This window comes from Oryctolagus cuniculus, chromosome 4, assembly GCF_964237555.1.
Source record: "Oryctolagus cuniculus chromosome 4, mOryCun1.1, whole genome shotgun sequence".
Classification (NCBI taxonomy): domain Eukaryota; kingdom Metazoa; phylum Chordata; class Mammalia; order Lagomorpha; family Leporidae; genus Oryctolagus; species Oryctolagus cuniculus.
Genome location: NC_091435.1, coordinates 93394795 through 93419832, shown reverse-complemented (window position 1 = coordinate 93419832; position 25038 = coordinate 93394795). Strand labels below are relative to the sequence as shown.

Here is a 25038-nt window from a genome sequence, read left to right as displayed (position 1 = left end):
TGCCAGGGTTACAACACCTGAAGTATGTGGGTGCAAACACTTCTGTGGGAACTGTGCAGTCCCGGGGTGGGGGTGGGGCTCCTGTTCTCCATGGCAGCCCCTCCAAGTCCCCAAGTCCCTCCACCTCCACAGAAGGAAGGAGCAGTGGGCACCTGAATGTGCTCAACAGCAAATGCCCACCAGCTGTCAGGGCGGCTCAGAGCACTCTAGCCAAGCTCACCAGGCTCACTGTCGATCTGGGTCAGCACGTCCTCAATGGAGTCCCCATCGTGCCTCAGGCTCTCGGGGTCTGGTGGGGTGTAGCCATGGCAGCGACACCAGTGAGCAATGTGCTTGGTTTTAAGAGGAGTCAGGTGGTGAAATCTCGGATTCTTCTCCAGTATTTCTTGTAAGACTTTTCGCATTGTCATTGCTCTTTGCCACTTAAAAAAGAGGATTTTTAGACCACAATCAGTCCTTCAACTTAACAGTTGCATACAGAAGCGAATCACACAACTGCAAATCACTGTGCTAACTTATTAGAATTTTTCCTAAGGAAAAAAAATCTGTGATAGTCCCAGTCTTTAAAAAACAACCACAACAAAGTCAAAGAGTTGCTACTGGCGCATAAAGTAAAATGGAGATGACTAGGTTTGGTCTTTAAAAAATGACCGCTACGGTTGGCGTTGCGCCAATCTGAAGCCAGGAGCCAGGAGCCTCCTCCTGGTCTCCCATGTGGGTGCAGGGCCCAAGCACTTGGGCCATCCTCCACTGCCTTCCTGGGCCACAGCAGAGAGCTGGACTGGAAGAGGAGCAACCGGGACTAGAACCCGGGGTGCCGGGGCCGCAGGTGGAGGATTAGCCTAGTGGGCCGCGGCGCTGGCCCTGAAGAGTGAGGTTTTTAACTAAGGGAAATATTCTACCACCAATATTTTAGCACCCTGTGCTGCCAAGTGTCCCCACCGTTCCACAGTGCAGGTTCAGGAGGGGCCGGGAGGCACAGGTGTTCCGGCTTCCTCCCCGCAAGGCCTGTGCGGGGGCCTTACCTCGGCAGCTCTCCTTTTGCCGATGTTCCAGCCATAATACTGCTCCACGGATTTTGCAGAAAAGCAGCTGGCATCTTCACCTAGAATGCACACACCCAGCACCCTGAAGAGAGCTGCTGTGACACACGGCCTACAGTTCCCTCGGACCTCGACTGGACTTGTTTCCCACCGTGCCGTTCAGATGCAGCAGAACCCAGAGAGGCTTCTGCTTAGGAGAGAGACAACTCACTTGTGTGGCCTCAAACCAGCACCCTCCCTTGGGAAGCTGACTTCTCTGGTAGGGAAGGTGATCTACTGCACGAAGCCACGGAAATCAATGGAAACACAACTCCACCAGGAGCCGGGCCTGGCCACTAACGTCCTAAGTGGCCTGGAGCGAGCCCCAGCTCCTGGCTGGGCTTCAGGTTTCTCGGCTGCACAATGAAAGTGGGGAAAGGTGGTCTCTGAATGGTCTCTTAGCTCTCATATTCTGTAACTAAATGCGAGAGAGAGAGAGAGAGAGAGACACAGAGGTGTTTCTGAATCTCGTTCTGCCGGGCTAGAAAACGGTCACTGAAATTTCACTCCGAGTTACCTCAAGATGACCTCCTACACTTCAACTGCGAAGGAACGAGGATCATTCCTCTGCTGTTACAGTTGGAACTAACTAGCAGGGTGGTCTGTACTTGGCCTGTTAGTTTTATGTCCCCATGCATGCACGTGACAGGATTATCTGCTTCCCACCTTCCCTGTAAGCATCCCTGGTGACCTTGCCCAGGAACACACACCAAAGCACCCACTGGAAGGGCTGTTGATTCCGGCCCAAATTATTCAACCTTGCTAATACTGACACGGCAGACTTCAGTTTGGGAGGTCCTGAAAACCATGCATTTCTACCAAGCGAGTGATACTGAGTCTCAGAGGAATGATTAACAGTTGGGAAGCAGGAAGAGCTGGGTTGCATCCTGCCTTAGGACCCACAGCTGCGTGATCCCGAGCAAGTTATTTAACCTTACTTATCCTTGGTTTTCTCCTCTGCACAATGGAGAATGACAAAACTTATCACACACGAGACGTTTATCAAGTCAGACAGTGAAAGAGGCAAGTCTGCCTTGGGGCTGGTACACTGTAGGGAGATGCTAACTGTTTCCTTACTAATAAACTTTTAAAAACCAACACAGTTTTAATTATATACAAAATGTATGATTTACATGCAAAAATAAATGTAAAACACTCCTACAGATCAAACACAGCAAAAACAATGAAAGCTTAACTGGATGACTAAGAGACTGTAAATTCAAAAACCCTCACAAATGAGCTGTATCTCTAGCTAACACCTCGTAAAGTAAAAGCTACATCAGTACTGATTTACAATACTAAGTGATTTCAGTCGACTCACTATCCTAAGTAGTTCCCAGCTTTCAAAACAACGTATCCACATATTCAGTATAATTGTCTTACTTTTTGCAGTGATTAATGGAATCTTCTTTACTATTGCTGTTAAGAGTTGCTGGATAGTCTCTAAATGGTCTATCCTGAGGATGAAAGAAAATTAAGGTCATAAATTAAACACACATAGCAGTTTCTAGCCATACAAAGGTACTTCAAAAAGTTCATGAAAAGTGAAAGTAAAAGATGTTTATTTTGGCCTCGTGAAATTCAAAAGCTATGTGTAGTTTTTTTATAATACACATTTTTCATAAACTTCTTAAAGATACCCTATATGCATGAACTTCAAATTTTCTGCACCAAAATAAACTATTTTAATTTGATCTTCCACAAGCTTTTAAAGTGTACACACACACACATATACACACATTTATCTGTTTATGTATTTCTCCTTTTTGAGGGAACTATAATTTAAAACCATTGTACTGGTTATGCCTTTCCTTCCACAGAGCCCTCTTTATAAACCAAGAGTGTTCTATGCTTAAAAAAGAAAACGTCAAGGCTAAATAGATGAGACCCTAGGAATGGCAAAACATGCAAATATAAGACATCTGATGTTATCTGTGTGACAACTAAATAGCCAGGCAATCTTTCTGCATTGGAATTGCTGCTACAGCAGGGAATGCTAGCACATGAGTGCCTGTGTCAAGGCTGGGGTACTTTGTACCTCCAGTCGTTGCTACAGAAGCTGCTTCCATTCACTGTGTTTAGCAGTTTAGACAGTTCAAAGTACTTGCCAGAGGGGATTTTCTGAAACTGGAAAATACCCGGAGGCATTTTTAAGGCAGTGAACCTGCATGGCCTGAAGTAGTAGCTGCGTGGACACCTAGTTATACAATGGAGCCTCCTCCTCAGCCTTGCAGCAATGCACTTGCTCAATGCAGAAGGGCAGACGGTGCCCCCTCCAGGGGCTCAATTCCACACACACTTGGCTACAGGCAGGGATTTTACAAAGCACCACACAAACACCCAAAGCAGAACTCCTTTAGGAAGGACTGAAGTAATTACTTAATGACATAGTTTCCCAGCTCAGAACTTTCTTCTGTTTTCACTGCTGTCTGACCCTCCTGTGAGAGGCAGCTGGGCCCAGGTGTTTCGGGTTCAGTCTTCACTACAAGGGAAGAGCAACAAAGAGAGAGCTGTCAGAGTTCTGGGGGAAGGACACGTGCAGCAGCAACAAAGCTCCACTGACACTCAGTGAGAAACTGCCGCTCCAGCTGCGGCAGGGACGGAGCCACGAGGCTGAGATGGCTCCAATCACCACCCCTCACAGTCTGCAGACAAGGGAAGAGCTGTTAGCTGGGGTGGGTGCAACTCCACGCACAAGCCAAGGCAGGGGACAATAAAATGGTGTTTTAGATATTTCTTAAAGGGCTACACATGATGCTATGTGGATACTGCACCCTTCAATCCCTGAACAATGCCATATTAAAATACTAGGCCAGCTTGTTCTCTTTTAATTATTCTTTTCTTTTCTTTTTGGACAGGCAGAGTGGATAGTAACAGAGTAAGAGAGAGAGAGAGAGAGAGAAAGGTCTTCCTTTTTGCCGTTGGTTCACCCTCCAATGGCTGTCACGGCTGTCACGCTGCGGCGGGCGCACCGCACTGATCCGATGGCAGGAGCCAGGTGCTTCTCCTCGTCTCCCATGGGGTGCAGGGCCCAAGCACTTGGGCCATCCTCCACTGCCTTCCTGGGCCACAGCAGAGAGCTGGCCTGGAAGAGGGGCAACCGGGACAGAATCCGGCACCCCGACCGGGACTAGAACCCGGTGTGCCGGCGCCGCTAGGTGGAGGATTAGCCTAGTGAGCTGCGGCGCCGGCAACCAGCTTGTTCTAAATTTAGTTATGACCTTTTCCTTATCTTCTCTCCAGCTAAATCTATCAACTTGTAGCACTGTCTTAGTGTTCTGAAACTCAAGGAAAAACCAAAATCAGATCCATAGTATTTGGAAATTTCCAAGCTGGTCACATCAGGTTTTTAATACATTGGCCCATGGTATTTATGAGGGATTGGTTCCAGGTCACCCAGACATATCTTGGGGTAGGGGCCGGTGTTGTAGCATAGTGGGTAAAGCCACTGCATGAAAAGCCAGCATCCCAATTAGGTGCTGCTTCGAGTCCCAGTTGTTCTACTTCTGATTCAGCTCCCTGCTAACAGCCTGGGAAAAGCAGCAGAAGATGGCCTAAGTGCCTGGGCCCCTGCCACCCACATGAGACCCAGATGAAGTGCCTGCTCCTGGCTTTGACCTGGCTTAGCCCTGGCAATTGTGGTCACTTGGGGAGTGAACCAGTAGATGGAATCTTTCTTTTTTTAAAAAAATTATTTATTTATTTGAAAGTCAGAGTTACACGGAGAGAGAAGGAGAGGCAGAGAGACAGAGATCTTCCATGCACTGGTTCACTCCCCAACTGGCCACAACGGCCAGAGCTTCTTCTGGGTCTCCCACGTGGGTACAGGGGCCCAAGGAGCTGGGCCATTCTTTCCCAGGTCACAGCAGAAAGCTGGATCATAAGAGGAGCAGCTGGGACTCAAACCGGCACCATATGGGATGCTGGCACTGCAGGCAGAGGATTAACATCCTGCGTGATCTTGATATGTGGTCAGGAAGGTCCCCCACAGACAGAAATCTGGCCCCTGCCTAGAGCTCCGTACCACACAACTATACTTCTGAAATCAATCCCTCTAATTGGTCTACTTCCCCAACAAGCCCTGAGTTTGTCTCCACTGTTCCCTTTCTCTGACAAAACCCTTCACCTCCCACTCCTGGGGGCAGGTGCTGTGGCGCTGCGGGTAAAGCCACTGCCTGCAGTGCAGGCATCCCATATGGGTGCTGGTTCAATCCCAGATGCTCCACTTCCAATCCAGCTCTCTGCTATGACCTGGGAAAGCAGAAGATGGCCCAAGTCCTTGGGCCCCTGTATCCGCGTGGGAGACCCAGAAGAAGCTCCTGGCTTCGGATTGGCGCAGCTCCAGCCATTGTGGCCAATTGGGGAGTAAACCAGCAGATGGAAGACCTCTCTCTCTCTGCCTCCTCTTCTCTCTCTGTGTAACTCTTTCAAATAAATAAGATATTTGCCAAGGGATTGATGGATGGATGTTGAAAATTCAAAGAACTCAGACTACAACAGCATCCTGCACAAAACTTCTAGACAAAAGTACTGTGCGATCCTACATACCTTTTGCCACAGCTGCTGGAGCAGAGCTGGGGACGACTGGAGTTGGTGCAGCTATAGGCAGAATGGTAGGTGACTTGTTGGTAGAAAATGACTGAACCACTGAAGGGGAAAAAAAAGGAGGGGGATGTAACAATTAAAGAAATTATTTTTAACGAGGAAAATCTAACTCCCAAGTGACAGCCCTAGATGAGACTGACAGTACCCATACAACCGCAGAGCAGGAACAGAAAGGTTCTTTTTAAAAAACAGATCTGATGCTCTGTGCTGTTAGTCTTAATACTAGGGTAACAGTTGTATCCTGAACTGTGTAAACAGGGAATTGTCACCAAACTAAGAAAATAAAATCCAATGAACCCAAACTCTCATCAGTGCTTAAACTGTTTCCCCTCGACTCAACTTCAGAAATAAGCAGCTATTTAGAAATCAATGGACTGTCTGGCCTTTACTTTCTGCCCTGGAACTGGTAACACAGGGTTCAACATGTCTTAAAGCACCACAGTGCTGAAGGCAGGATTTACAGGTAAGAGCACGCACTAGACAGCATATGGCATTTCCTCCCCAGATGGACCTAGGGACGACCACAGCATGGCAGGCCCGTGGATGAGGACTTACCTTTATTCACAGGCATCAGAATAGTCTGCACGCCTCCAGATGTGTTTACACTGAGTGGTTTGAGCTGGCTAGGAATCGTCAGGACAGCCTGCTGGGGATTGGACTGGCTGGAGTGAATCTTCAACAACCCTAGACGAAGTTGGAAGACAAGACCAAGTTGAAGATCAGATGCTTTCTGAAAGTTTTCTGCCCACTTTGTTACTCATATTTTCTCACAGGCGAAGTTTCTAAACATTGACCTTTTTAATAAATAAAAACCTGGAAGCATGAGGTAACCAGGAGCTATAGATTTCACAATGGATCACTGATGTGACAACATGATTTATTTTTAAAATGTCCTTAGAGGGGCTGGTGTTGTGTTTCGTCAGGTTAAGCTACCATAGTGGATTGCCGGTTTGATTCCTGCAGCTCTGCTTCCAATCTAGCTCCCTTCTACTGTTCCTGGGAAAGCAGCAGAAGATGGCACAGGTAATTGGGCCCCTGCCACCCATTTGGGACACCTGGATGGAGTTCCTGGCTCCTGGCTTTGGCCTGGCCTAGTCCTTTGCCATTGTGGCCATTTGAAAACTATTTCTCTCTGTGTACCATCTCTCTGTTGCTCTGCCTTTCAAATACATAAATCTTGTTTAAAAAGCTAAAATAAACAATATGTAACACTATAAAAAAGTGTTCTAAACCCACAATAATAAAAGTGACACAGAAACTGAGGAAAAAGTAGGACTCAGAGAAAAGAGGAAAACATCACCCAAAGTCCTACTGCAAAGATAATCAATACTAACATTTTGAGATAGTTCTTTTCCATGTGTTTTCTATGACAATTTGTTCTGCACATAGCTGTGATATAGACAAATGATAAAAAATTTTGTATTTTGATATGGAAAACTGTCACTCTACTATTTAAAAATTTATCCTGGCTCCCCACGGCCAGAAGAATACTTCTGAAACTAGCTCAAAGCATTCAGGGCTCATTTTACTCTGGTCCCAACCTGTCTGTACCGCCACAGTGTTGCTACATATCCAACACTTCAAAGTGATTCATATTTTACCTTACAATTTCCTACCTCTGTGTGGTCCTTATACTTCAAACATCAGATGCTCTCTATTCTTTTATATATATATATATATACATATATATATATATATGTATATATATATAAAAAGGGTCAGTCTCTCTCACTTTATTTTAATTCCAAACTTCCATTTGTATTACAAAATTAGTCTAGGCAGAGGGCCAATAACAAAATCACAAAGGGTCCCACTGTGGAAGAGCACATATGATACCAACAATACAAACATGTTAAAACATAACAACTACTAAAACAGCAGGTACCTTGAGGTACTGGAAAGCAATTGGTTCATAAAAAATATTTTCTAGAACACGACTTTTTAAATTTTAAAATTTTATTTAAGTTATTAGAACATGACCTTAAGTAAACAAGATCTTTCCTTGGAACAGGGGAATATTAAATCAGTCAAGTTAGTTAAGTATTTGCTGAGACATGCCTTTATGAAACAGAGCAACTTGGTTTTTTCACATATTAAAAATTCTTTTTATCAGAATATTATATGCTATTCAATTGTACATGAAAGTATAAAAGGCTTAAAAGAATACTGATGTTGCAGGCCTTGATCCATTCATCTCTGTCTTACTGGAGTAGATGAGCCTTTTAAGGCACTTATATTGTCTTTTCTGTATAACCCAGAATTGTTCTCTGTAAAGCAGTATAGTATGATTATATTTTATCTTCTGAGGTTAGCAACTTCCCTCCTTTCATTTGCTTAGTTTTCTTTCTCCCACACAACTTACAGGCTTGTTTTTTTTTTTTTTTTTAATATTTATTTATTTATTTGAAAGTCAGAGTTAGAGAGAGAGAGAAGGAGGGGAAAAAAAAGAGAGAGAGAGAGAGAGGTCTTCCACTTGCTGGTTCATTCCCCAGTTGGCCAGACGGAGCTGCACCAATCCAAAGCCAGGAGCCAGGAGCTTCTTCCAGGTCTCCCACATGGGTGCAGGGGCCCAAGGACTTGCGCCATCCTCTACTGCTTTCCCAGGCCATAGCAGAAAGCTGGATCGGAAGTGGAGCAGCTGGGACTCGAACCGGCGCCCATATGGGATGCCTGCACAGGCGGCAGCTTTCCCTGCTACGCCACAGCGCTGCCCGCAGGCTTGCTTTAGATAAGGTATCTCTGACCTACTCTGACCTTGCTTTCTAGGCCTGCCACAAAGTTCTTATCGTAAGACTGTCCTTTCTCTGTTACCCTAGGAACTCCCTTTACCTTCCTTCTACATCGAATCTTCTGCTTGCTTTCTTTTTTCTTGAGTTACACTTCTTTACTTTTTGTAACACATACAATTCAGTAGTATCTTTGGATAGGGTGCACAGGAAACACATCTGAAACTCTGCCCGTCAAAAAAATCTTTCTATCCTCACTCAGTAATGATTTCCCTGACTGAAGAATTCTAACTTGAAAGTGTGAAAAGGGCTGGTGATGTGGCATAGTGGGTTAAGGCTCTGCCTGAGACACCATCATCCCATATGGGCGCCAGTCCGAGTCCTGGCTGCTCCACTTCGAATACAGCTCTCTGCCAATGTGCCTGGGAAAACAGCGGAAGATAGTCCAAGTGCTTGGGCCCCTGCACCCACGTGGGAAGCCCAGAAGCAGTTCCTGGCTCCTGACTTCTGGATTCTGCCTGGCGCAGACCCAGCTGTTGTGACCATCTGGGGAGTGAACCAATGGATAGATCTCTCTCTGCCTCTGCCTCTTCCTTTCTGTAACTCGGCCTTTCAATTAAATAAATAAATCTTGAAAAAAAAAAAAAAGTAAGAAAGTTGTCACTCTCGTGGTTAATCCTAATAAAAATTACATAAAGCTGGGAGGATATGAAGGGCTCTCACGCATGACTGCCTGACAGTGACTATCACAAATGACTCCGGCAGAATCGCATGCTTGCAGAAAGGCCTTTTTTTTTTTTTTTTTTTTTTAAATATAAAAAGCATCTCTACACTGACATCTGCCCAGCAACTGTCTGTTCAACTAGAACTACTGTCACCCTGGTTATTAATCATTGTGGGCAAAGATTACTGCTTCACAATATCTGATGTAAGCCTGGGTCTGCCTTTAAAAATCTCCCCTTGGGGCTGGTGTAGCACGCAGCAGGTTAAACTGCTCCTTGTGACACGGCATCCTGGAATCCTGGAATGCCAGTTTGAATCTTGGCTGTTCCATTTTCAATCCAGCTCCCTGTTAATGCACCTGAGAAGGCAATGGGTGTTGGCCCAAGTACTTGGGCCCCTGTGTCCCATGGGGAGACCAGAAGGGAGTTCGTGGTTTCTGGCTATGGCCTGACTGTTAGGACCATTTGGGGAGTGAACCAGCAGATGGAAGATCTCTCTGTCTCTCTCCGTCACTTTGCCTTTCAAATAATCTTAAAACATAAAACAACACAAACTTCCCCTTGCCTCAAGCTCTCTGAATACCCTGCAGTTCACTACAGCCTGTGAACTCCCACTGCAGTATTTTACCATTCAGTATGCTCTGTAGATTTGCTGATTGCTTTTCTAGAATGATAAAAGTGTTCCTCCCCCAAAAAACAGTGTGCTTAGCTTCTTGCACTGCTACTGAAAAGTTCAAAGATAATGTAATTTCTGGAAATTTCTCTTTCTGACAGCGTTTAAGAGCTCTTGTCCCTAGTGACGTGATTTCCTGAACAAATAGCACCTGGAGGTAGGTCGTTTCCATTCGCTGTGTTTGGATACTATTTTTTAAATGTGGAAGTTCATGCCCTGAAATCTGGGAAGTTTTTTGTTTCTATTTCTTGGATCTTTTCTTCTCACTATGTTCTGCTTCCTTTCAGTCTGCTGGAAGTTTCCTGACACATCACTGAGTTTCTTTTGTAGTCTACTCCAAGCTTCCACTTGGCACCCCACAGTTTGTATCCATGGATGCCATTCCTTTTCAAAGCAAAACATGCTACTCCATAGCTTAAACCCTACACTGGCTCCCCTGCCCAGCCCTAGAAAAAGTTGAGTTCTTAAAATCACCTATAAAGGCCTACACATTCTGCCTCATCTGTTTTCTCTCTCCCTTGCTCACTCTGTTTCCATCACAATGATGACCCTATTTCAAAGTTTATAATTGCACAAAAAATTTTTTAAAGTGCTGGTAATCAGTAGGAAATAGCTTAATTCTTTTATGAAATTATATAGAAAGCTTCATCAACAGCATTTTAGGAAACCAGAACTGACAGCAAGGAAATTTCATTTAAATTGCATTAAAAATTTGATCAAAAAAAAGCAGCAGGGGAAGGCACTCAATAATTACAATAACAATTCCTCATGTCTCTACAATTACTACTCAAGGCCTAACAAAAGGCCGCCAACAAAACATTCAGTAGAAACAAGACCTCCCTGTACTAGAAAATGGGAGATGGGAATGACGGCAAAAATATAATTAGCCTTAATCTTCCGTTCTCCATCCAGAAAGCACACAAGATACAAGGGCTGTTTTGGAGCCATGTACAGAATGTAGTGATAACAACATCCATGGTCTCTCAAAGAAAGATATATGTACGTGTGTGTGTGTGTGTGTGTGTGTCTTTCTCTTAGTGATACTCAGTTTTTTTTGTAGACCAGTGCCAGCTGGTGAACTGGTTGTTATCAATCTGCAACAAGATAACACAGAAATTAAGAATGTTTAGAAAACTATGGAACAGTGTGACATTGCTGTGACACTTCTGCAGTATTTGACAGAAGTATCTGTCTATACTGAATTGTAGAAAAACAAAACCATATATATTATATCAGTCCCCCTCATATCTGGGACAACATGATGTAATCCAACACATCAGTATTTCTGTGGCGAAACTACAGAAATATTTATATTAGGTGGTATAAATAAGCTGTTGTGTGCTAAAATTAGTTATGGAATATAAAACTTTCGGTTTTCACAGTGTTTTGAATTTTAGAATTGCAAATAAGGATTAAGGAGCAACAAAAGAATGATGACATTGACAAGATTATGGCAGCATTTATTTATACAATGGCCTTTATATGCCAGCCAGTGTTCTATACATCTGTATGCTGAAACCTTTCAACTTTATGAGGGCAATACGACAATTATCAACTTCATTTTATAGGCAGGAAACTGAAGCAAGTAACTTCAACCAGGGCAATCTGGCCTCAAGACTTATGCTATTATTCAAAGAAGTAACAGGGATACTTTTATGGGGGCATTTAGTGTGGGAGCAAAGCTATCACATGAGGGTACTTCAAAAAGTTCATGAAAAATGTAATTAAAACATACATCCCATCTTGGCTATGCTCCCAATTCCAGCTTGCTGCTAATGTGTACCCAGGAAGATAGTTGTGATGGCTTGGGTAGTAGTGTCCCTGCCACTCATATGGGAGACCTGCATTTTTGGGCTCTGGCCACCAGCCTGGGGCCATTATGATCTGGGGAGTTAACCAGCAGATGGGAGTATTCTCTCCAACTGTCTATTTCTCAAAACAAACAAACAAAAAAATGATTTCAAAATCCATGAACCTTTTATTTTTAGATAAAGATTTATTTATTTGAAAGGCAGAGAGTTACAGAGAGGCAGAGGCAAAGAGACAGAGAGAGAAGTCTTCCATCTGCTGGTTTACTCCCCAAATGGCCACAATGGCCAGAGCTGGGCTGATCCAAAGCCAGGAGCTTCCTCCATGTCTCCCACGCAGGTTCAGGAACCCAAAGACTTAGGCCATTTTCTATTGCTTTCCCAGGCCATAGCAGAGAGCTGGATCAGAAGTGGAGCAGCTGGGACTTGAACCGGCACCCACATGGAATGCTGGCACTGCAGGCAGTGGCTTTACCTGCTATGCCACAGTACCGGCCCCTGAACTTATCCTTTAATTCCATTTTCATGACCTCTTTTTTTTTTTTTTTTTTTTTTTTTTTTTTTTGACAGGCAGAGTGGACAGTGAGAGAGAGACAGAGAGAAAGGTCTTCCTTTGCCATTGGTTTACCCTCCAATGGCCACCTCAGCCGGCACACTGCAGCCGGCACACCGCGCTGATCCGAAGGCAGGAGCCAGGTGCTTCTCCTGGTCTCCCATGGGGTGCAGGGCCCAAGCACTTGGACCATCCTCCACTGCACTCCTGGGCCACAGCAGAGAGCTGGCCTGGAAGAGGGGCAACCGGGACAGAATCCGGCGCCCCAACCGGGACTAGAACCCGGTGTGCTGGCGCTGCAAGGCGGAGGATTAGCCTAGTGAGCCACGGCACCGGCCCTCATGACCTCTTTGAAGTGCCTGCCATGTGTATCTTGCCGGACCAAGGATATCACTCTCTAACACTACCGTGTTAAAAACCATGACTTGGGACAGGCAGTGTAGTGTATTAGGCTAAACCTCTGCCTGCAGCACCAGCATCCCATACAGGCGCCAGTTCATGTCCTCGCTGCTCCTCTTCTGATCCAGCTCTCTGCTTATGGCCTGGGAAGATAGCCCAACTGCTTGGGCCTCTGCAACCATGTGGGAGACCAGAAGAAGCTCCTGGCTTTGGACTGGGATAGCTCCTGCCATTGCAGCCATTTGGGGAGTCAAACAGTGGATGGAAGATCTGTCTGTCTGTCTCTGCCTCTCCTTGTAACTCTGCCTCTCAAATAAATAAATAAAATCTTCAAAAAAAAAAAAAAAATCATGACTTGAGCAAGGGGCCGGTCTCAAGGCACAGTGTAAGGTTAGCCACTGCTTACAATGTTGGCATCCCGTATCACAGCATCAGTTCAAGTTCTAGCTGCTCTACTTCCTATCCAGCTCTCTGCTAACGTGCCTGGGAAGGCAGCAGAAAATGGCCCCAGTACTTGAGCTGCTGCTAGCCTTTTGGGAGATCAGGATGGAGTTCCTGGCTCCTGGCTTCTGCCTGGCCCAGCCCTGTGGAGACAATGGATGGAAGATTTCTGTCCCTCCCAGTCTGTTGCTCTGGCTTTCAAATAAACAAATAAATCTTTTCTAAAAAGATCATGATTTGGAGTCATCAAGGTTCATGTATATCTTTTGAAAGCAAAGAAACATATGGTATGTTTTATGAATTCCATTCAAAACTGTTAAGGAAGAAGGGGAAGGGAAGGGAAGGGAAGATAGAAGAAACGGAGGGAGGGAGGAAGGAAGGAAAGGAGGGAGTTGTTTGTTTCCTATGGAGAACAGACTCTCATCTGTCCACAAATTATGACAACAGCAATAGGGTGCCAGTGGCCACAGTTTATTGTATCACTGAAAAATTACTAACAATTAAAAAAATTATTTATTTGAAAGGCAGAGAGACAGACACACACAGAGATTTTTCATACACCGGTTCACTCCCCTAATGCCTGAAGCAGCAGAGATTGGGCCAGGCCAAACCCAGAACCTGGGAACTCATTCTGGGGATCCTATATGGGTTGCAGGGACTCAAATACTTGAGCTGTCACCTGCTGCCTCCCAGGGTGCACATTTGCAGGAAGCTGAAGTCAGAAGCAGAGGAGCGGTGACTCCAACCCAAGCACCCTGGTATTGGATACAAGCATCCCAAGCAGCATCTTGACTGATATGCAGAACGCCTGCCTCTGAGAAATAACTTTTAAATGATAAATTTGAGGTCTCCAGCTTAAAACTTTATATAGATTATAAATAACAATTTGAGGCTAGTGCTGTGGCACAGGGGTTAAGCCACTATCTGCAGTGCCGGCATTTCATATGGGTGTCATCTTAAGTCCCAGCTGCTCCACTTCCCATCTAGCTTACTGCTAAGGGGCTTGGGAAAGCAGCAGAGGATGGGCCAAGTGCTTGGGCCCCTGTATCCACTTGGGAGACCCAGAAAAAGCTCCTGGTTCCTGGCTTTGGCCTGGCCGTTGCAGCCACCTAGGGAGTGAATCACAAGAAGATCTCTCTCTTGTTTCTCCCTCCTCTCTGTAATTCTTTCAAATAAATAAATGAATCTTTTAAACAACAATAATTTACCTAAAAAGCAGCTTTATGAAAAAATGTTGCTAAATTATTTGTTAATAATTTATTATACCAAATATTATGTAATATCCTTCAAAAATACTCTAGCTCAAAGAGAAAAAGAGAGAAAAATAATATCATGATACAACTGACCCGATACTGTGGCTTTCCCAGAGATGGGGTTTGGTGTAGACACCAGGGATGTGGCACTGACGACGGTGGGGGTGGTAGCCTTGCAGGTTCCCACAGTCGCCTGGCTCACACACACCTGCTGCTGCCCAGATGTTTTCATTACAGAACTGATAGAAGCTGACGAACCTGGAGCTGTTCCTTCCGCCTGCTCACCCACGAGGCCACAAATAAAGACAGTAAGAAAGCAGTGTAATGTAATTAGAACAATGACTCCCACATAGCACTCAGTAATATTACCTATTAGTTGTTATTATCTATCTACTAAATGTCATACCATTTAAAAATGACTGTGGTTTCTGTACTTTTAGATTTTATGAACTAGGAAAGTTTAAAAATTTACATACAAAGAAATATTCATAAGGTAACCAATTAAAAAAAATTCACCACCTATTGTCTCACTTTATAAAAGGCTGTGTCAACACTAAAAAAGAAGGAAGACAGATTCTCTGAACGTAAAAATGAGATAAAATGGGCTGTACTGAGAACTCACATAAATGTTTTAAGTCTGTCACTTCATTCAACAAACATCTACCACATGGCAGGCATAGTCTGGAATGCTAGGGCTCAGAGACAAAAGCCATCGAGGAGGAAACAGTCCCCAAAATGTGCAGCTGAGAACAAAGTCACTGCTTCTGTCTCTAGATGGGAACGGAGGGCACAGGGAAGAGCTTCAGAATCTTCCAGAGAAAGAGAGAAATATTAAGAGTGTTTCTTGGCAGAGAGGGTACAGAGAGCCAGAAGGGCGTGGAAAAATCATTGTGTTCAAGGATTTGCAAAGTATATGACTAGTGACCAAAGCAGTTAGGAAATGAAGCTTCAGAAATAAGCAAAGTCAGATCATAAAATTCCCTGAGCTCCAAGATGACCCAGAGGGGAAATAACCTTCAACAAATGCTGCTGGACCAACTGGTTACATACATAATCAGTGTGGCCTCCAACTTATATCATGAGCAAAAATTAATGAAAAATGAACCAAAGCCCTACATGTAAGATATAAAACTATACAAATCTCAGAAGAAAATGTAGGCTTAAATGTTATAATCTTGTATTCTTAGATACCACACCATGAGAACAATAAAAGAAAAAGAAGTAAATTGGACTTCATTAAAATTAAAACTTTTGGGGCCAGCGCTGTGGTGTAATGGGCTAAGCCTCTGCCTGCAGTGCTGGCATCCCATATGAGTACTGGTTTGTGTTCTGGCTGCTGCTCTTCTGATCCAGCTCTCTGTTTATGGCCTGGGAAAGCAGTGGAAGACAGCCAAGTGCTTGGGCTCCTACTTGGGAGACTTGAAGAGCTCCTGGCTCCTGGCTCCTGGCTTCAGATTGGTCCAGCTTCAGCCATTGTGGTTTGGGGAGTGAATCAGTGGATGGAAGACCTTTGTCTCTGCCTCTCTCTCTGTCTGTAACTCTGCTTCTCAAATAAATAAAATCTTTAAAAAAAAAAAAAAAAACAAAACCCCTTTTGTGTTTCGGGGCCAGCACTTTGGCACAATGGGTTACGTGCCATCTACAATTCAAGTCCTGGCTGTTCCACTTCCGATCCTGCTCCCTGCTAATGTGCCTAGAAAGCAGCTGAAGATATGTTGGGCCCCTGCACACATGTGGAAGACCCAGATGAAGCTATGGGGCCTGGCTTCTGGCTTTGGCCTGGCCCAGCCCTGGCCATTACAGCCATTTTGAGAGTGAACCAGTGGATACAAACAAAATCTTTCTCTCTGTCTTTCCCTCTCTCTCTGTAACTCCTTCAAAAAAACAAAACCAAACTTCTGTGTTTCAAAGGATACCATCAAAAAAAGTGAAATGACAACTCACAGTAGGAGAAAATTTTTACAAACTGCTATAAGATCTCCTATAATTCAATAATAAAGAGTCCAGTGAAAATGGGCAAAGGATCTGAATGGACGTTTCTTCAAAGATATGCAAATGGACCATAAGGACATGGAAAGATGCTCAGTATCATCAGCTGTTAGGGAACTGCAAACCAAAACCACAAAGAGAGGGCGGGCATCTGGCACAGTAGTTAAGATGCTGCCTGGATTCCTGTGCCTGGTCTGGTATCAGTTCTTCTGCTTCTGATCTAGTTCCCTGCTAACGTGCATACTAGGAAACTCAAGTTATTTGGGTCTCTGCTATCCATGCTGGAGACCCGGATTGAGTTCTGAGCTCCTGGCTTCAACACAGCCCACATCTTGCTTGGATGGAAGATCAAATAAAACTTTAAAAGTGAAAGTAAAGATTAAAGGAAAAGAGAAACCACAAACATAAAAAAGAAAACTACATTAAAAAATGAGACCACAATCCATAAATTCAGAAAATATGCCACACATTTAACAATGATTCCTTAAAACAAACAACACCTATAACAAGATACCACTGCATATCCAGAAGGAGGGAGGGAAGTTTGTACATGGCTGATGGAAATCTAAACTGTGCAGTCATTTGGGATGAGTTTGGTAGTTCCTCAAATGCTAAACAAAGAGTTACCATACGATTCAGAAACTTCATTCTTAGGTATACAGCCAAGTGAAATGAAAACATATGTTTATACAAAGACTTGTATATACATATTCCTAGAAGCATTATTCATAAACCAAAAAGTAGAAAATAACCTAGATGTCTATCAACTAATAAATGGATAAACAAACTGTGGTATATCTATAAATCCAACTAACATTCAGTTGTAAAAAGGACTGGCATTATTAACGATTGTTACAACATGGACAAAACCTTGAAAATGTAATTTGAAGAAAAAGAAATCAGACATAAAAGGCTACTGCTGCATATTTATATGAAATGTTCAGAATAAGCAAATTCACAAAGAAAGATGAGTGGTTGCCTATGGCTGACAGAAGAGATAACTGGGGAATGACTGCTAACAGGTATGGGGTCTCTAGATGATGATAATGATAGCTGCGCCACTCTGTGAATATAATACAAACCACTGAAGTGTACATTATAAAATGGTGGATTTTACACTATGTGAATTTTCCAATTTTTAAAAAGGAGCAACATTTCAGTTTTTTTAAAAAGGCCTTCTTTATAGCAGGTACTTTCATGTTTCGTGATGATTTTCAACAGTTATGTAAAACTTGCCTGCTGTGCAGGACCATTTGCTGACAGGGCCATGGCTGGGGAGGCAGCAGCTGTGATGACTCCTCCTGCTACTCTGAGCATCGTGGTTCCAGGCTTGGAGAGTTGTGAGGCAGCGGGCACAGACTTCAAGGTACTATCAGATATTTTCATTAGAGATGCCTGTCCCCCAGGAGCTGCCTGCAGAAACAAAACGGATAGAAGTTAATTAACAGGCATAATTTATTCCTCATCTACATTGAAGTTATGTCCCCAAAACCAGAGGTTATCCAAGAAATTTTTATTAATAAAAACTATATGAGGTGTTAGGCATTTATGCACCTTTCTAACCAGCTCTAAATTCCATGATCTTTAACCTACTCATGTTCCTTTACCCCCAATACTCATACAGAGCAAGTATCTGAACGCACTGAAAATTACTACTTGGCAGCAGGGTCTTCAAAGAAACAGGCCATTTGTTTTTAAAGCAGTTGAATCCACAGTGCTCTCAAATGTATATATAATATTTAAACATGAAATTCAAATCCAGACAGGACCAGATTTAAGAGGGCAAGTTAATAGTGTTCTTGGCTAGGTGCTGGCGTGGCATTTTAGTACTAGAGAACCACCCAACAACTGTCAGAGCAGTCTAAATCAAATCTCTGCAAACTCTTTTGTAAATGTCACAAGCATTTTTTGCTTTGCACACCACAGAAACCTTTTTTTTTTAAAGATTTATTTATTTACTTGAAAGTCAGAGTTACACAGAGAAGGAGATGCAGAGAGAGAGGTCGGTCTTCCATCTACTGGTTCACTCTCCAATTGGCCACAACAGCTGGAACTGTGCCTATCTAAAGTCAGGAGCCAAGAACTTCTTCTGGGTCTCCCACGCTGCTGCAGGGGCCCAAGGACTTTGGACCATCTCCTGCTTTCCCAGCCGATAGCAGAGAGCCGGATCGGAAGTTGAGAAGCTAGGACTTGAACCGGAGCCCACATGGGATGCCAGCACTGCAGGAGGCGGCTTTACCCACTACACCACAGTGCCAGCTCCACACCACAGAATCTTCAGTGCAACTTCTCAACTCTGCTATTACAGTATGAAATAGGTGGGGCTATGTTGCAATAAAATATTTGCAAAAAATACAGAAATTAACATATTCCACAGTAAGTGTCATCTGTCGGTCTCTAAGAGTCCATTACTGAGCACCAGGAACAGCAGAAAGCATGTGTATGTATCTGTGGCACTCCTGAGTCAATCTCTTCATCACCTTCACAGGATGGATTTTAATTCTGTCTTAGAGGAAATGAAGCTCAGCAACTTTAACCACAGTCACACAGTAAATGAAGAAGCCATGATCACAGACCAGAAATAACAGCCATGGCATAATTTGCTTTGGAGTCTTTGAAAATTAAAACTATATCATTTCACACTCACAAAAATAGCTAAAATGGCAAAGAATGATGTTCTTCCATGCTGGTAAAGATGTAGAGCAACTGGAACTGTCCCACATGACATATGGGAGAGTTACAGCCACTTTATCAAGTTGTTTGTCCACTTCTTATAAGCATACATTTAGGGGCTAGCGCTGTGGTGTAGTGGATTGGACCAGAGTCCTGGCTGCTCCACTTGCAATCCAGCTCCCTGCTGGTGGCTTGGGAAGACAGTGGAGGATGGCTGAAGTGCTTGGGCCCTGCACCCACATGGGAGACCCAGAAAAGGATTTTGGCTCCTATTTCAGATGGGCCCAGCTCCAGCCATTGCAGCCATTTGGGGAGAAAATCAGCGGATGGAAGATCTATGTCTCTCCACATTTCTCTGTAACTCTTCCAAGTTATTATTATTATTGCATTAAACTACCACTTGGGTTGGGCACATCTCTTTTAAGAAGTGGTTTGAGGGGCTGGCACTGTGGAGCAGAGGGTTAAAGCCCTGGCCTGAAGCACTGGCATCCCATATGGGCACCAATTCAAGATCCGGCTGCTCCACTTCTGATCCAGTTCTCTATGGCCTGAGAGAGCAGTAGAAGATGGCTCAAGTCCGTGGGCCCCTGCACCCGTATGGGAGACCCAGAAAAAGCTCCTGGCTTTGGATCGGCGCAGTTCTGGCCGTTGTGGCCATCTGGGGAGTGAACCATCGGATGGGAGACCTCTCTCTTTCTCTCTGCAACTCTGACTTTCAAATAAATAAATAAATAAATAAATCTTAAAAAAAAAAAAAAATGGTTTGAGTCCTGGCTACTCTGTTTCCAATATAGCTCCTTGCTCAGGTGCCTGGGAAACAGTGTACAATGGGGTCAAGTACCTGAGTTCCTGCCACTCATGTGGAAGACCAGGATGGATTTCCTGGTTCTCGGCTTCAGCCTAAACCAGTCCTGGCTGTTGTGACCCTTTGGGGAGTGAAACAGCAGATGGAAGCTCTTTGTTTCTCTCTCTTTGTTACACTTCCTTTGAAATAAATTAATCTTTTTTTTTTTTAAAGATTTTATTTATTTTTATTTGAGAGGTAGAGTTACAGACAGCGAGAGGAGAGACAGAGAGAAAGGTCTTCCTTCCGTTGGTTCACTCCACAAATGGCCGCAGCAGCCGGAGCTGCACTGATCCGAGGCCAGGAGCCAGGCGCCCCCTCCCGGTCTCCCATGTGGGTGCAGGGGCCCAAGAACTCAGGCCATCTTCTACTGCTTTCCCAGGCCATAGCAGAGAGCTGGATGGGAAGAGGAGCAGCCGAGACTAGAACCGGCGCCCATATGGGATGACGGTGCCGCAGGCGGAGGATTAATACTGTACCACAGTGCTGGCCCCTCAAATAAATTAACCTTAAAAAAAAAGCTACTGATACACATATGGGTAAATCTCAGAAACATGATGAACAGAATGACACAACAGAGTACATACTGTACAGAACTTTAAAAATAGGCAATGACTTAATCTATTGTGAAAGAAATAGAAAAATGGTAATAGGATAAAATAAAGGGAATGCTTAGAGTGTTGAGAAATACTGTTATTTTGATTGCAACAGTGTTTGCATGAACAAATATACTGGTCAAGGCCGGCACCGCGGCTCACTAGGCTAATCCTCTGCCTTGCAGCGCCGGCACACCAGGTTCTAGTCCCGGTGGGGGCGCCGGATTCTGTCCCAGATGCCCCTCTTCCAGGCCAGCTCTCTGCTGTGGCCAGGGAGTGCAGTGGAAGATGGCCAGGTCCTTGGGCCCTGCACCCCATGGGAGACCAGGATAAGTACCTGGCTCCTGCCATCGGATCAGTGCGGTGCGCCGGCCGCGGCGGCCATTGGAGGGTGAACCAACGGCAAAGGAAGACCTTTCTCTCTGTCTCTCTCTCTCACTGTCCACTCTGCCTGTCAAAAAACAAACAAACAAACAAACAAAAAAAACAAATATACTGGTCAAAACTCACTGAGCAGTAGTACACTTAGGATCTCTTTTTGATCACAGAAATGATGCCTTAATAAAAGATGTGGGAAATAATGAAAAAAGTATTTAAAGCTTTAGCTTTTCTACAGCTTGGTTTTGAGTTGCTTCCACAGCTTCAATATGATGTTCTGTGATAGTTAATTTTATGTCAACTTAAGTGTGTTAAGAGATGCCCAAATAGCTGGTAAACATGTATTCCCAGAACAGATTAGCATTTCAATCAGGAGAAGAGCACCCTCACCAAAGTGGGCAGGCATCATCCAATCTGTTAAGAGATCCACTAGAACAAAAAGAAGGGAGAATTCCCTCTCTCTCCTTAAGCTGAAACTTTCATCTTTTCTTGTCCTTAGACATCACAGCCCCTGATCTGGCAACTTTGACTCCAGAATTTATGACTGTGTGCCCCTCACTCCCAGCCTTGCCAGTTCTCAGATCTTTAGCCTCAGCCTCAGGCACACCACCAGCTTTGATGGTTCTCCAACTTGGACTTCTCAGTCTTCAGAACTGCATGAGCCAGCTGCTATGGTAAATCTCCTCTATCCTACTGGTTCTGCTTTTCTGCAGAACCCTAACTAATAAAACTAGTAATTGTGTTCCAATCTAAAGCCATAATTCATTTTGCTTTCTTGGTGAATTTAGAGTATTTTCATTTCAAAGTGTTTTTTGGTTATTATTGATTTGAGTTTTTTACTGGCTAAGAGAATGAGGTATAATGAATGATACTTTTGGAATATGCTAAGATTCTTTTGGGGGCTGAGTATAAATTTGTTCACATTCCGTAGGCAAAAAAGTAAAATGTGACTGAAATTTTTACATAATTAAGCCTGTTCACAGTGTTATTCCAATTCAAATCCTTTTTTTCTAACAGGATTTATCCATGTGATTAGCTAAATTCTGAGAGTCAAAATAAAATCTCCCTTTAACTGTAGTTTTATTAATTATCTTCATATTCCTAATAGTTTTTATACCTTCTATGTTCTGCTACCATAGTTCAATGCAAATTTACACTATTTTACCTTCATGGTACATGGACCTTAATTTCTTTTTTGGTAAAGTAGAACTCTTTATTTTAAAAAATGTATTATTTATTTCATTCTTATTTGGAGGCATGGAGAAAGACCAGAGACAGAGACAGAAATCTTCCACTGGCTCACTTCCCAAATGATTATAATAGATAGGGCTGGGGTAGGCCACAGCCAGGAGCCCTGAACTCCAACTGAGTTTCCCACCTGAGTGACAGGGCTCAAACCATCATTTGCTGCCTCCCAGAAAGCTGGTCTGGAAGCAGAGGAGCTGGGACTCAAACCAGGCACTTGGATATGGGGCACTGGCAACCCAAGAGACGGCTTAACTGCTCTGCCAAATGCCTCCCCACAAGCACCTTTACTTTAATCACTAAAAAAGCATTTCTCAGGGTGCGTGTTGTAGAAAAGGAGGTTAAGCTGACACTTTGAATGCCAGTATCTCTTAAGAAAGTGCAGCCTCCACTCCTTCTAATGTGTCTGGGAGGCAGCAGTTGGTGGCTCAAGCACTTGGGTTCCTGCCACCCACATGGGAGGTTCACACTGAGTTCTTAGTTCCAGGCATCAGCATGGACCAGACCCAGTTATGGGATTCAGGGAGTGAACCAGTAGATGGTTCACTTTTTCTCTGTCTCTCCCCATTACTCTGCCTTTCAAATAAATGAATAAAACTTTAGAAACTTCTCTGTTCAGGGTTGAGAGTGGTAAACTAGGGTGGGCCTTTGGCCTAGCAGTTCAGATGCCAACTGAGACACCTGCATCTCATACTGGAGTACCTAGGCTCAATACCTGGCTCTGGCTCCTGACTCCAGCTTCCGTCCTGCTAATGTTGACCGTGAGAGGCATTCATTTGGGGATGGCTCAAGTAGTTGGGTCCGTGCTGCCCATGTGGGAAACCTGGAAAGTATCTCAGACTCCTGGTTTCAGGCTGCGCTAGGCCCAGCTGTTGTGAGCATTTAGGGAATGAACCAGTGGGTGGTAGATTTCTCTCTCCTTGTTTCTCAAATAAATATTTTTTTTTTAAAAATTGCGGACTAAAGCACAAGCAGCAATACTTCTCCCAGCACCATGTCAAAAAAGGAAAAAATCAAAAAAAGAGAAAAGATAAATAGTTAAAGACACTACTCAATTGGTTGTGCTCATAAGCTAGTGGAGGCACCCGATGGTGGACAAACAACAGAACAAAGTCTTTAAAAGTAACCTGAACTCTAAAGATAGTCTTTACGGGGGCCTCTACACGCAGTGCCGGCATCCCATATGGGTGTTGGTTCAAATCCCAGAGGCTCCTCTTCTGTTCCAGCTCTCTGTTATGGCCTGGGAAAGCAGTGGAAGATGGCCCAAGTGCTTGGGCCCCTATACCCATGTGGGAGACCCTGAAGAAGCTCCTGGCTTCAGATCAGCCTAGCTCCAGCTGTTGTGGCCATCTGGGGAGTGAACCACTGGGTGGAAGACCTTTCTGTCTCTCCCTCGCTCTCTCTGTAACTCTACCTCTCAAATAACTAAATAAATAAATCTTTAAAAAGAAAAAAATCGGCCGGCGCCGCGGCTCACTAGGCTAATCCTCCACCTAGCGGCGCCGGCACACCGGGTTCTAGTCCCGGTCGGGGCGCCAGATTCTTTCCCGGTTGCCCCTCTTCCAGGCTAGCTCTCTGCTGTGGCCAGGGAGTGCAGTGGAGGATGGCCCAAGTGCTTGGGCCCTGCACCCCATGGGAGACCAGGAGAAGCACCTGGCTCCTGCCATCAGATCAGTGTGGTGCACTGGTCGCAGCGCGCCAGCCATGGCGGCCATTGGAGGGTGAACCAACGGCAAAAGGAAAACCTCTCTGTCTCTCTCTCTCACTGTCCACTCTGCCTGTCAAAAATAAATAAATAAATAAAATAAAGACAGTCTTTCCAAGGAGGAAGAAACAACAGTAACCAACTCTTGGAGAATGGCAAGGAGGAAGTCGCCACTGGCTGCAACACAAGCAGGGAAGAGATCTGCTAAGAGTTGAAAGAATGGCCTGAAGTGAAGTGTAGTGCCTGAACTACACTGAACTAGCCAAGGATATCTGAGGAAAGGGAAATTAGTACTGAAGCATACCAAACGCTGGAAACTTGCAAAGATAAATGAATTGATAAACCTCTAGCTAGAATGACAAAGGAAAAAAGAGAAGACAATCACCAAAACCAAAAATGGAAAGCAGGGGATGAGCTGCAGAGAGTGGGAGGTTGGGTTGAGATTTCAAGGACGTCAAAAGGGGACTCGGAATACCTTATGCCAGTGATTTGACTGTTTAGTTGAATGGAAAAATTCCTTAAAAGACACAAACTATCATGCCTTCCTCAAGAAGAAAAAAACAACCAGAACTATCTTTTATCTTTAAATGAATTTAAAATGTTGGCAAGATACCTTCTCAATTAGGAGAACTTCAGGCCGATATGGCTTTTTTTTTTTTTTCAAGATTTATTTATCTATTTGAAAATCAGAACTACAGAGAGAGAGAGAGGGAGAGAGAGCGAGGTCTTCCATCTGCTAGTTTACTCCCCACTTGGCCGCCACGGCAGGAGCTGCACCAATCCAAAGCCAGGAGCCTGGAGCTTCCTCCAGGTCTTTCCACGTGGGCAAAGGGGCCCAAAGACTTGAGCCATCTTCCATTGCTTTCCCAGGCAACAGAAGAGAGCTGGATTGGAAGAGGAGTAACCAGGACTCAAACTGGCACTCATATGGGATGCCGGCACTGCAGGTGGCGGCCTCACCCACCATGCCACAATGCTGGCTCCCTAATATGGCTTTACTGGTATATTCTACTAAGCAGTTAAGAAAGAAGTAATAAAAATTCTATGCAAACTCTTCCACAAAAGAATGGAAGCTTTCCAATTAATTTTATGAGGCCAACATTATTACCATGATACCAAATCAAACAGAAATTACAAAGAAAACTACTGCCCAACACCCTCTGCAAAAACTAACAAAACCGCATAGTCCAATTCAACAATATATTAACCAAGGATAATCATACAATAACCATGTGGGATTTATTCCAGGAATGCATGATTGGTTTAACAACTGACAAATAAATGTGATTCATCATATTAACAAACAAAACAAGGAGAACCGTATGGTCAACTCAATAGACACAGGG

General features: G+C 44.2%; 1 protein-coding gene across 4 annotated transcripts in view; it reads right to left on the bottom strand.

Annotated features, from left to right (window-relative positions):
* The window catches only part of YEATS2 (YEATS domain containing 2), a 121026-nt gene that overhangs the window by 6713 nt on the left and 89275 nt on the right, over positions 1–25038 (bottom strand). For all 4 annotated transcript variants that reach the window (XM_070072402.1, XM_070072401.1, XM_002716492.5 and 1 more), the window contains 8 exons: positions 17488–17664; positions 14356–14539; positions 6243–6371; positions 5631–5729; positions 3462–3564; positions 2466–2539; positions 1026–1105; positions 221–422 (listed from right to left, as the gene is read on the bottom strand). In XM_070072402.1, the coding sequence (XP_069928503.1) occupies positions 221–422; positions 1026–1105; positions 2466–2539; positions 3462–3564; positions 5631–5729; positions 6243–6371; positions 14356–14539; positions 17488–17664 (1048 nt within the window). The remainder of the gene's footprint in view (positions 1–220; positions 423–1025; positions 1106–2465; positions 2540–3461; positions 3565–5630; positions 5730–6242; positions 6372–14355; positions 14540–17487; positions 17665–25038) is intronic.